Source organism: Molothrus aeneus, chromosome 7 (genome assembly GCF_037042795.1).
Source record: "Molothrus aeneus isolate 106 chromosome 7, BPBGC_Maene_1.0, whole genome shotgun sequence".
Lineage (NCBI taxonomy): Eukaryota > Metazoa > Chordata > Aves > Passeriformes > Icteridae > Molothrus > Molothrus aeneus.
The window spans coordinates 19,370,463-19,383,218 of NC_089652.1; the positions used below are offsets into that span (position 1 = coordinate 19,370,463).

The 12,756-nt window shown below is 35.8% G+C and overlaps 1 protein-coding gene across 4 annotated transcripts in view; it reads right to left on the bottom strand.

The window, feature by feature from the left end:
• Positions 1-12,756, bottom strand: part of UBR3 (ubiquitin protein ligase E3 component n-recognin 3) — a 97,747-nt gene that overhangs the window by 41,565 nt on the left and 43,426 nt on the right. For 2 of the 4 annotated variants that reach the window (XM_066553264.1, XM_066553263.1), the window contains exons 22-26: positions 11,942-12,115; positions 11,694-11,723; positions 10,014-10,474; positions 7,016-7,104; positions 362-511 (exon numbers count right to left, since the gene is read on the bottom strand). In XM_066553264.1, coding sequence (XP_066409361.1) covers positions 362-511; positions 7,016-7,104; positions 10,014-10,474; positions 11,694-11,723; positions 11,942-12,115 — 904 coding nt within the window. The remainder of the gene's footprint in view (positions 1-361; positions 512-7,015; positions 7,105-10,013; positions 10,475-11,693; positions 11,724-11,941; positions 12,116-12,756) is intronic. The other 2 variants (XM_066553266.1, XM_066553265.1) reach the window with 1 other exon arrangement.

Genomic DNA, 12,756 nt, shown 5'->3' on the forward strand with positions numbered 1-12,756 from the left:
GAACAATCAGGCCATTTTGGTTTGGAACATACACACAAACACCCGTATCCACTAACATTCGTATCTACATGCAGATGCACTGATGGCTGTTTAATTTTCTTTCTCCTTCCAGGACTGATTTTCCTGCAGGTCTGTAATGTACTTCTGCATTTGCAAAAGCTAATAGAAAGTAGGAAGGAATTAAACAATTTGTTCTTTCCCCAAACTTTTTAGAAGTTCCTTACGTGTCTCATAGAGGACCATCCACCAAAAAAAAATAGGAAACCCAGTGCTTCCAGACTTAAGGAGACACAACAGGATTTATGCACACATGCTAAAAGCTGCAGAAACACTGTTTTTCCTACAAGCCACACATTCATACCTGAGGATGCCTGTAATAGTACAACTAGCCCTGTAGGTCTGTCTTCAGTAGAAGGGCCACTTTGTCCACAAATAACACAGTCATATATTGCCTCAGAAACATGCTGTTCAGATGTAGCTACCTCCATGGCAATGTCAGCATCTGGTGATTCTAAAAACAAATTTTAAAAAAATCATATTAAACAGAAGTAAAGAAATCCAATTGAGGATTTCCATCTGAGGATGTCCAAAAACCCATCTGCATTGAGGTAGTGATGAAAAAACTACAAAATATTTTCTCTAGTTTATCTACAACTAAAACATTGTCAGTTGCTTGAAACAAACCTTTCTGCTTCCAGGAAAGACACCTACAAAATGTAGGAAGTACGTGTTTTTTCAATAGGCAAAATTACTCCCTGTGGAATTAAATGCTTTATTTGAGTTTCGTATTAAACTTGATCTCTTAAAAACTTCTATAAAAGAGAGATCTAACTTCTATTTCATTAGATATACTGAAAACTTTGAACATAGAGAGATGAAGGACAATAATATGACTCTCTTGTAAAACCAGATTAGCTGACTGAAACAACCATTAGAAGGAAAAATGATTATGTGTTTTCTTCATGGTCCACATTGCTCCTTCCTAGGTGCACAGAAATGTTCAAGGCTAAGGCCCAGCTCTGAAGTATCAAAGCCACTGCACTTCACACAGCTTTGATCACATGACAGTAGGTGGTGCTGATTTCAGGGCAAACCATTTTATGTTATGTTACCATCCAAGTGAAGAATTCTTTATTGATTTGAAAGAAAAGCACCTTAGGACTAAATGATCCACTCCTGCTGCACATACAGTCAGCCTCTTGACCTAGAATATGTGGGTTTTCTTTGTGTCTTTCCGAGAACAAAATTTTTCTAAAGGAAAACACTTCCTCCCTAACTTCTACCATATCCTTTATCCCTCTGATTAAGTAGGCTGAAGTACTGGATAGAGAATCCAAAAACCTTGAGTAGAACAACAGTCCTCATGCAGAATTGTTTTTAGGAGAACTGCTGTCTTCTGAAAGTCTACTACAAGTCTACTACAGCACAGGAGGCTGCTGCCATAAGGAGAGGCGCGTTGGGTGCCAGGCAGAATATTTCTTTGCTATAAAAAACTCCATGCAATGCTCTTGCTCACAGGGCTGAATCAAAATTACACTGTTCTAGTAAGTACTGATTTCCTAGTCAGTTAGTGAGGGTCATATGAAAATGAGCCCTGATCTTCACTGATGTGCAGTTGTTAATATTGTACACATGTCTATCACCATCTAGTGGCAGCCAGCTGTACAGTGAAATAAAAAGCACAATGCATCAATTGCAAATGTTCCAAAACATCCAGGAAACTAAGAAGCAAATGGTGGCAGAGAAGGGAGCGAGCATAAAATATGCTATTTTTTATATTGAACATCACCTCATAATTGTGCAATGCACAATCATGTACACCTATGTATCAAATGCAAGAAATGGCAAGGCCTAGAGTTCCAGCTTTCTTTTCCCACCTTTTCTAAAATATTGTCAATACACAAAAAATATGCAACCGCTCAGTATTTTTCAGAAGCGTAGAAAGAGAATACAATGTATCAATCTGATTTAGAGCAATTCAATGGAAGTCATCAGAATCTGTCAATATTTAATTTACAAAATACCATTAATTCATCACAAATTGCCTATTTTGTAACTTGAGGGAAAAAAAATCCCAGAACTTAGGATTTAAAAGATGTTTAAAATCTGTTCAATATATGCAATTTATACTTTTATTGCCTATGGGGAACAGGCACATAAAAATCAGGCTAATTTACTTTTAGAACTCAGTGATTAAGTGCATGCTTCCTTCACAACTACTTAGATGTGGATGTAGCTAGGCTATTCTGGCAAACAATAAACCTCCAAGGAAAGTAAGCTACTAGCACCAAGGAAGACTTCCTAATAAAGTAATTTGCACCTGAGCTAGTAAAAGAAAACAAAGGGATACTGGCAAGAAATTTAAATCTCAAATAAGTAGGCATACCAGAAAAACTGTAACCAAACAAACAAAACCTTTCACTTCATTTGAATGGACTCTGATAAACCTCAATTACTCACTTTAACTAGCTCCAAGGATTTAACCTAATTGATTTCATAGACTTGTCCTAACGACGGCAGTGTGTAAAGAAGGAGCCAAGGAAAAAGCCAAGGTAAAACACATGGTACTGCTATCAGTTCACCAAGCCTCTGTCATGAGATTTGTCTTATGTTGTAGTATACCTCATCCCCTTTCAGTGGGTTCTTTTCTATGTCCTTGGGAATTATTTTACAAATCTGAATAAATATGAACCTTAAAACACTGAAGGAGGATGGACAAATTTAAACTGTGACAGAAATCCAGGGAAGAGCCAAACCCTGTAGCTCCCAAGAGTTTTTTAAAAGTTAATAATTTAGCTCTTTGTTTAGTTTTGTACCAATAGAAGTAGAGACACAAAGCTACAAAAACCTAGCACTTCCTACCTCCTAACAAATTACTGATCAATCTGTGAAAAACTAGCACATTGATGTACTGCAGAATGCATTGCTACCTGATTTTAATTTCATTTCTACTCTCCAGAGCTAAGGATGCATTCTGTTATTTCCTCCACTCAGCAAAGCCCCCAAACCAAAAGGGCTTTGTAAACACAGTACATATAGTTCACAATCTCCACTGGCTGTAGTCAACATTTGTCCTGCTGCACACATTGTGTCAAAGAGGCCCCTGGGTATCAAAGCAACCATTAGTATGCTAATATTCTTTGCCCTGACCCAGCATATACATTCTCAAGAGATCAGTACCTAATTTATTTTTCTATCTGGGTTCAGAAGCTTGAGTGTTAGGAAATATATGTCACCTTGCATTAAGACTCTGAGCTTCTTTTTAAGTCTAACTAAGGAATGTTTCATGAAGGACAAAATGTCATCCTGCTAAGGCACACATTGTAAGAAAGACAGAAAAGATCATCTGCATACTTATCAGGATGCATTAAAAAAAGTTTTAAAATTACACCAGCCACTTCAGAGACATGAAAACTATTGAAGAAATCAATCTTAGCATTTATAATTAACAACTTAACCAATTTGCAATTTTTCAGTATGATAAGTAGTTCAGCAGCTTGCCTGGAACAGATCACATTTTGTTTTTATAAAATTCAGACAGACAAATCTTCACAAATATAACTGTAATTTGTTAAAGGCTACTCTTAAGCTAGAACTGAGTGGTTTAGTTTTGTTCTTATCAAGTCCCTTCTGAAGGTTATGAAATTTTAAAAATTTCTTGCACAGAGTTCCCCATGACAAGATAAACCATGGTCTCACCCTGGGGCAGTGCTGGTGAAGCTCAGAGGAGCTGTAACCAGGAGCTATAACCAGGAGCAGGAAGACATGTGGAGCTGAAACCAACACCACATTTTTGACTCTCTGGACTGTCCCCCAGACACATTAAGAGCTCTATCTGCTGTTTTTAGAACACTTTGCTTGGTTTATTTTTTTCCTTTTTTGTTTATCCTGCAGCCAAACAGCTAAAGACAGCACAGTGGATGCTGTTCTATCCTAGTTCATTAACATAACTGTTTCTAAATTTCACCTAATTACTTCCAGGCAGGCTTGAATGGCAATGCAGTTCTGCAGATGTCACAGAATATAAATAGAAAGTAACAGGGGGCACAAATGGAAAGTGCTACATAATTGGATTTTTTTCTACAGTAACTATGTGAAAGAAAATGCCAACCTTTATTTTCAGAATCTCAGATGAATTTGTCAATGTCAATTCAAATAAATAAATTCTACTAGTAAAATGAGACACATTTAATATTGAATAATTAACATGTAATTAGGTAACTTCCTTTTAAGCCATGTTTCATTGCAGCATCCCAACAATCAAAGGGGAATACCTCAGGGGATTAACAGCGCCTCTGTGCACTTTATTAAACACTTTAGAAACTAAGAAGTATGTGGGTTATAATAAAATAACCTTTAAGCTTTGGCTATTCTCCATTATTCCTATCTCTTCCTAGGCACATTTATTTTCAGAGTATTTCCAATCTTCTACACTGTCAATAGAAAGGTATTATGAAGTTTTTAAGTGCTATGCCCCAAACCAATTACAACAGTTCTCACGTTTTACCAGTGATAATAATATAAATTTGCCCAAATGACACCAACTGAAACAGTCACAAAACAAGAGAGCTGAGGCCTCACCATCTCTGCATTTTTGACAGTATTACTGTTACAACAAGAGAACTAAATAAGACAAACCTACTGCTGGGCTTCAACCTGTAAGAAAAGTAACAGGTAACAGACTTGGTTTGAGAGGGGAGCGAATTCCTACTGATTTTAGTATGAAAGAATTTTTTACTTTCTAACAGCTATTACAGCACTGTTAGGCTATGACTCAGGGTAAACCTATGAATTACATAAGAGTAGTTTTGAACTGAATCATTCAAAAAAGACTAGTTTCAAAATTCTTACTGTGTTTTGTGCTTTAAAATTAGAATAACAATAGTTTCTGCAACATTTTCAGTCATTTTATGTATCATATAGAGATTGAATTCACAGCCAAACAAACCACTTAGATTCAACAAACTGAAGAAAATATTCCTGGCAAAAATTAATCTAGATTTTTAAACAAACCCCATGCACTATAATAGCATATGAACTTACTTTCTGAGAGCTATTTTAATGCCAGTCAGAACATAAAAGCTAGTACTGGACTATAGTACTACTTCAGTGCATTTTCATAACAAAGTCAGAAAATGGAATGACAACATAGAAGACACTGAAAACAATTAGTGGAAAGGCAAAGTAATTATTAGTTAACACAATGCCTGGAATTCTATTAAGTTGCTGCCAAATATTTTTATGAAGAATTAACTTTATGAAAATGTAGTTTATTAAGTCGTTTCTATTTAGTGCTGTGCATGATCTGGTATAACTGACAATAAACACTACATTTTACATTGAGGCATCTGGAGGTACTAATTCTTTAAATACTAAGAAGCAAGTGATCTAAATCTTGCATGCCCAAGAACTTTTTAATGCACAATCATAAAAATAAAGGCCCAGGTCTGCCTACCTGAGAATTTAATATGAATTAACTAAAAGTTAAGTATTCACAGTCCTTCACAAAAATAAATGCTATGTAATTTACTGATTTAGCTACCATGATTCATCCACAAATCAAAGCAGGTATCTTGAAACATAGCTTATAAAACCTGTGCATGGAAGTAATTATGCACATTTATGCATATAAGCAAATATAGCTGTATAGCTATTGACAGGTCCATCTACATCCATATATAAATATTTAGATATATATCTGATTTCATATATAAAACCCATCAATTTCAAAGCTGCAATATGATAAATTCAAAATATAAGTGACTGAAGATTCGAAGTTTCCCAGTTACTTTCAATTAGCCATGACCATATAAAAACTTAATTTTTAATAAGGAGAACTGCAAGGCTCTTCTTCCTTACTTTAACAATTAGATTACAAACAAATAGCTGCCATTTAGTGAGGCTGACTTACAATACAAATTTCACAGATGAAAATTAGAGTATTGCACATCCTCCAAACATAACATCGTATTTAGAGTGATTAATTTCATAGAATATTAGTAATTTTGGGTTGGACAGGATCTTAAAGATCATCAAGTTCCAACCCTCCTGCTGTGGGCAGGGACAGCTTCCACTAGAGCAGGTTGCTCAGAGCCCCATTTAAGTTTGCTAAGGTATCCAAAACCTTAGTAAGTCTAAATGAATCAATCTTCTCAGCAACCTACGAACTGAAGGGAATTTAACAATTTCACAAGACAGACTTTTTCAGCAAATACAGTTGTCAAAATATTTCTAACCAATGCTTAAATTCAAATCAGAACTTCACGGCAGATGATACTTGATGGAAGGTCTGGGAAGATTCCAGCTTTTTCTTATCTTTCAGAAGTGCTAATTTTCTGTGAAGTGACCCAAATGACAAAAATATTTTCTATTCCTCAGCTGAACACAAACTAATCAGGATTATGCACTTCTACGCATGAGAATCTGAGAGAACTCACCCTCAAGAAAAACAAAACCTGATTGTGTGTAAAGACAGTATTTGAAAGAGAATACATTATCACTTATAGCAACTGAGGTGATCTAAAAATTATGTTTTCCTTAGATCCATAAACACATTTAAAAGCTAAAATTTTCACCATATTGAACTTTGAGGCTCTATGGAGAAATAATCTTAAATTTTATTACTACAGATTAAAGAAAAATACAATCTTAAAAAGACAAACTAATTTGGGGACATTTTATATTAAATGTAAATACTTTAAAACATATCACATATTCAATCATTTCATGTACTCTATATTAACAAAAACTAGGAATAAATTTATGTCCAACAGATTTAATCTATTCTTTAGCAATTATGTATTTAGTAATATCTGTGCTATAATCAAAGTTAGGCTCCCTAAGTGTAAAGTTAACAAGTGGATAGAAAAGCAGAATCTGAGGGAGGGTTTCCTGTTTGGTTAGATGGTTGGGGTTTTTTTTGTGTGTGTCTTTGTAAGTTCAACTGAGTAGAAACCTTAATACTAACATGTGGGAAAAGGCATAAAAGCAAGCAGTCAACCACACAAAAACTTACCAACATCCATGGCAGTTTCCATGAAGCTTTTCTGCCTCGAGGCAAATTCGGCCAACAGTTTCTGTTGCCTTTCTCTGGCCTTCTGTCGTCTATGTGAAGGAAGGGGGAAGAAAAAAAATAAAAATGGAGCAAAAAAACCCCCTTGAAAATGTCAAGCTGATTACAATTACCACCTTAAACAGTATCATTCCAAATGAAGGTTGATATTAAGGGATAATTACCAAGCCTAAAAAAGGATTCTTTTGCATTTCTAAAGCAGAGTTTTTAAAGAAATTAGTGTTACTTTCTTTTGAGTCTGAAAAAAACTGAATAAAATCCTGTCCTGAAACAACCTTCAAAGGTGTTCACCACAAGATCTTTTAACAGATTAGGCCATACCATCGCAAGAAAAGGAACTCAATACCTTAATCTTGAAACTTTTTTATCTGTTCCACATGGGATGAAAACCAGAGAGCAATGTCATTTGTACAAAAATGAGTACTTCTGTGAGAAATCAACATTTGCAAATTAATAACAATAGTAAAAGCCTACCTCACTCCCTTTTTGATATCAAGCTTTTGATGGCATGGGAAACAATTATGAATAATTTATTTTCCAGCTAAGCCTCCTCACAGTGGTTCCTTCTCGCCCACTTCCACCCAAAATACAGGCCACCAACAACTTTTGTATTGGGATTTAAAGAACCTTGAGATTGCATCCAGATTAAAAGCCCTTATCTCCCTGAGGCCAAGCTGACTTCACTAACTTCTCCTCATTGTTTGTCACAGCTCTGGATTTATAAATGAAAAACACCAGAGGCTTACTCTTGTCTATTCTACTGTTTAAACTGTTTCAGTGACCTGCACAAGGCTGTATGACCAAGGCTCTATAACTCCCTATATAAATACATACTGCAGTGGGTACAGGAATATTGATGGATGTAAAGCGACAAAGAAAACAGACATTAATTTTCCTTACTTTGACATGAGCTTACAAATAGAGGAAATGGGAGTGTGGAAGTGAGAAAACCAAACAAAAGCCCTATAGTACAGCTTCTCACCACACAAAAAATGTCCTCAGCTGAGGGGGTTACACAGCACCTCCCCAGTGCAGCTACAGAAGTTCTATCATAGCTACAAATTCTGTGCATCAGCATTTCCAAGGCATTTTTTTCCAGTGCTCAGAGATGATTCAGGTAACTAACATGGGCTTTAGAAATATCACTTGTGTCTGATACCCTGATGGGTGAGTGCTCTTACATCTCAAGCACTGTGTGATTATCAGTGTCCTGCACAGGAACTGGCATGGACAGGCCCAAAGCAGCTCACAGAGTGTAACCTGTCATCCTGAGGGGACTTGTTTGTAAGTCAAAGCTTCTAATTTGTTTTCTTAAAGGCACCTGAAAGACCCCAATATCTCTGCCCATTTGTCTGCTACATTTTACAGTCACCATTTCTCAAAATAACTTCTATTTACGACATCACTAAGATTCATTATTCTGAGGATCAGACCAGAGCATTCATTAGACTTGATTTTATTTATTTCTCCCTGGAAATTTCTCAACACCTCAACTAAAAGCAGAGTGACTGTAAATAGATGCATTTAATAAGAAGACATAAACAAACTCTGACAGATTCAGTACAGCTCAGTAATTTTCCATGATGGCCCATGGGAATATGACACTGCAATTGAAAAAATACTGCAAGCAGCTCAAGCTTGCTTCTAGTTCTGTATTTCAGTTTCTATGGCAACAATCCATTGCCTGAGTGATGCCATTATATGTTGAAGCTAAAAAAAGGTGATTGCTTAACGTTCACTGTCTGCTCAGTCTTCACTGACACAAAACTGGAATTGGGGGGAAAATTAAAACAATTGAAAGGGTAAAAATTGCATCCTGGCTTTATGAACATTGTCACTCTACATCGTCTTTAGTCACTTCAGTTATCACACTGTCCTTCAATAAATTTCATCGGTCCACCAATACCATTATAAATTTAAGAAGAAGATAATCACTCAGAACAACAAAAAATGGGAAACATTCACTTTTACCATTGCTTTAGCCCCCAAACTTAACTGAAAACTTAGTGGGCCTCCCACAGATCCTTGAAAATATCACATCCTTTTACTGAGGGAAAGGAATGACTTTACCCTTTTACTATATGAAAAGTTACTTGTTTCATCCATGCCCCTGCTTCTCCTGTACATAAATCTAGCACTATTGAGTACCACATTAATGATTAGGTGCCCAAAATGTAGCTGTGTTCTATCTAAAGCAGCTATTCATTCTGGCTCTTTCTGATTAGCAATTTTACATGCTAAACCCTGACTATTTCACTCATTAAATGAACTATTACAAACAGTGTTGAAAATTAAACTATTAAATAAAGCAGGACAAAAATAATTTTACTTTGTAAAATATGTAGCATACAAATATATTAAATCTATTTGCCATATTCCTATGTGTTATTTTCCAGTACAGTGTAGGCCTTGGACATATCAGAGAGATTTTCATTAAAAATTTATTTTCAAACAAATAAAATAGCAGAAAAATAAAAGTAATCCAGAAACCTACTGAGTCAGAGGACTGCACTTTTCTACTCAAATTTCTAGAACCACTACTACATATTCTGGTTACATAAACCCTTCAAAATACTGGATGAACAAGTACTCAATTGTCTTCTTGTTCACTCCAACCCGTGCTCTCTACTGCAGCTACTGTGGTAAGTACTCTGACCTCAATTCCCCACTTTCTATGCCCTAACCTTCTAACACTATGCACTGTCCACTCCCCTCAAATCCCATGTTCCAGCCTTTTCCACCAGCCAAGTGTCAGTCTCTTCCCACTCCAGCCAATTCTTTGTGGCTGAGTCTGACATCCCCCAAATGTCAATCTCTGTCTCTCATACCCTCCAGACTCGTTCTTTTAGTATGTAATTCATACAAAATCCTAAAGATCAATCAATAGATGCACAACACACACTGTCCTTCTACTGCTCCTTTATCTTGTTATTAAAGTTACCTTTCTTCTTTATCCAAAGTTTTCTTCTCTGCAGAGCTCATCTTTTTTGGTGGTACAGGAGGTGTCACCTTCCTGCATATCTCTTCAATGATACGTTTATTCAGTCTGCTCTGTACAGCAGCTTTCAGTAAAATTCTTTCTACTGCTGTCATTCCATCTCCATGCGAGTATCTCGGAATTTCTGGGTGGATTAAAACATCCACATCATCCAGCCATGGGGGATAGTAAGAGTTTTGTTTTCCTGAGAGTTTGTGATGCAATTTAATCAGCAAAGACAGTATACTCTCCTTGACTTCTAGAATGGCTGTGGTTAACTGTGGAGTTGCACCAGGTGCTGACCATTTCATGGATGTTTTGGGCCGAACCACCTGATTTGCCTCGCTGGTGTTCCGATTGATGATCTCCTGAAATTTCTTCCTACGTTCTGCGACCAAACTGAACACTTGAGCTGTCCCTGAGTTCTTGGGAAAAAAATTATCATGATTAATTTGCAAAAATACAAGTATAAAAAACCACACATTTCTAAAACTACAGAAAATATTTGAAGCTAGGAAGAAAACCATGAAACTTAAAGATGCTTCTCCACTCCCAAAATGTATTGAAAGTTAGGATAACAAAATACTAAACCTGCATATTGTATTTTTGTACAAGTCTGTTATATGCAACTGCATAAAAAGCCAAGTACCAAGGGAAAATATCCATACCGAAAAAACTAGCAACTGGTTTTACTCTAGTCTAACTTACAATTCTGTTATCCAGGTAATACTTCCTTAGTTTTTCTAGAATGGTGATAATTTCAGTACCTTTATGTCATTCAAATGCCTATTCAAATCTAGCGAGCACTGTTGCACAACGTAACTCGTTACATCACACAGGTGAATACAGGTGAGCCCACAGATCTCCATGAACATTGTGCATTTTATCTGGATTTATTCGGTAGCATCCAGAGGCCATATAAGCCTGTTTGCCAGAACTTGCTATCCAGGGCATGTGAGCATAGGAGTGCAGTTACTTTAATGACAGAGCACATTTAGATCTATCTTATACTACTCTTGCTTGCAGTACCATATATGCCATGTCCCTACTTTAGATTTTGTCTATTTTTCTGACATGAACATACAAAAGAAATATTCACTGTATTCTACTACATCTGGCACACAGTAATCTGAAGTGCTGTAACCAACAGATACAAAACCAACACTGACCCAGAGATTGCATCATCTACTGGCCATAAATCTTTCAGGATCCCACCATTTATGTATTCCTTTGTTTCACATCAACAACAACAAATCACTATTAGTAATTTCAAAAACCCTTTCAATATAAGGTTAAACTTACCTAGACTCAAGAAAGCTAAGACTATTCTACATTATTAAATGTTAGTAGTATCTTGGCAAGATCAAACAGGCCTAAACACAAAGCTCAAGCAGTAAGCTATCAACAGCATTTTATATTCGATAGGAAGCTTTTATTTCCAAATACATATTGCAAATGTTTTATTGCTTCAAAGTCTACCAGCTAACATTACCGTTAAGAACATGAAAAAAAGCATGAGCCCTTGCAATATGAATTAAAAGGAAATTCAGGAAAATTAGAAGATTCCACTGAAAGTTAAGGTGAGCACAATTAAAGCACGTTGCTAGTTAATCGCTTAGGAGAACAAACTGCACACAGATCTACCTCTCTCTGGAGGCTCTTCCGCCTTGAACTCTGGTAGATTGAGGACAAAAAAAGTCATTAAATACATCATTAGGAAGGAAGCATCATAGGAAATAACTTCTATTTCTGCTATCAGTAAATAGAGGAAAAATAACTGAAGGAAAAAATATCCTAAGGAACTCATAAAAACAGTAACAAAACTAACAAAAATGCCAACACAGGCAACAACTTAAACTAACCTAGAGAATCTGGTATTTGTATCTACTTACTTGTGATGAAGCTAAACCATCAGAACTTGTACTTGCAGGTGGTTCTCTCTTCACCTCAGGAGCAGTTTCTGGTACTCTTACTCGGACATAATTAATGAAGTGACGCATGTTAGAAACCAAATTACTGCCTGGAAACCAACTATCGTGACAACGCTCTTGTCCACGTGCAGACTCCTAAAACAATTAAGAAAACTGTGGTATACTTTCTCTTATCAAATTTCTCATATTAAATAATTGGTGCTGCTTTTGTAACTGTATTACAGAGGCCATAATATCTTCATGAAATAGGAACAGTATGTTGAACATTATGTACCTCAACAAAGCTAATATACCTTTTAATTTTGATAACTGATGTGAGCCGGTGAGGCTGGTAAATGCATAGGTCTAAGTATTTTATTTGAATATAATCAAATACAGCCATTGGTGCTAGCTAGCAGAAGTACTCCAGACAGCAATCCTAAATTGTACAATTGAAGATTAATATAAAAAGTCAGAATTATACAGAAGTCAATCTATGGAAAAAAAAAAAGTGGCAAATTCTTAGTCATAAAGGAGTGTTGATCAGTTAAAAAACTATGGTAATAGAAGGGAATCTGGAATCACAAAAATAATGTCTCTTTATATTCAAATATCATTAAAAGTAGAATTAAAAGTAGAATTAAAATCTGACTTATTCACATATTTTTGAAGATATAGATCTGTAGCAATAAAACGCTCAGTGATAAGGGTTTCAGGTGAAAATTTAGAGATTTTTATACTTAATGATTTAAATTTTTTTGCATAATTTCTAATTTACACAGTGGTAAAGATCTAAT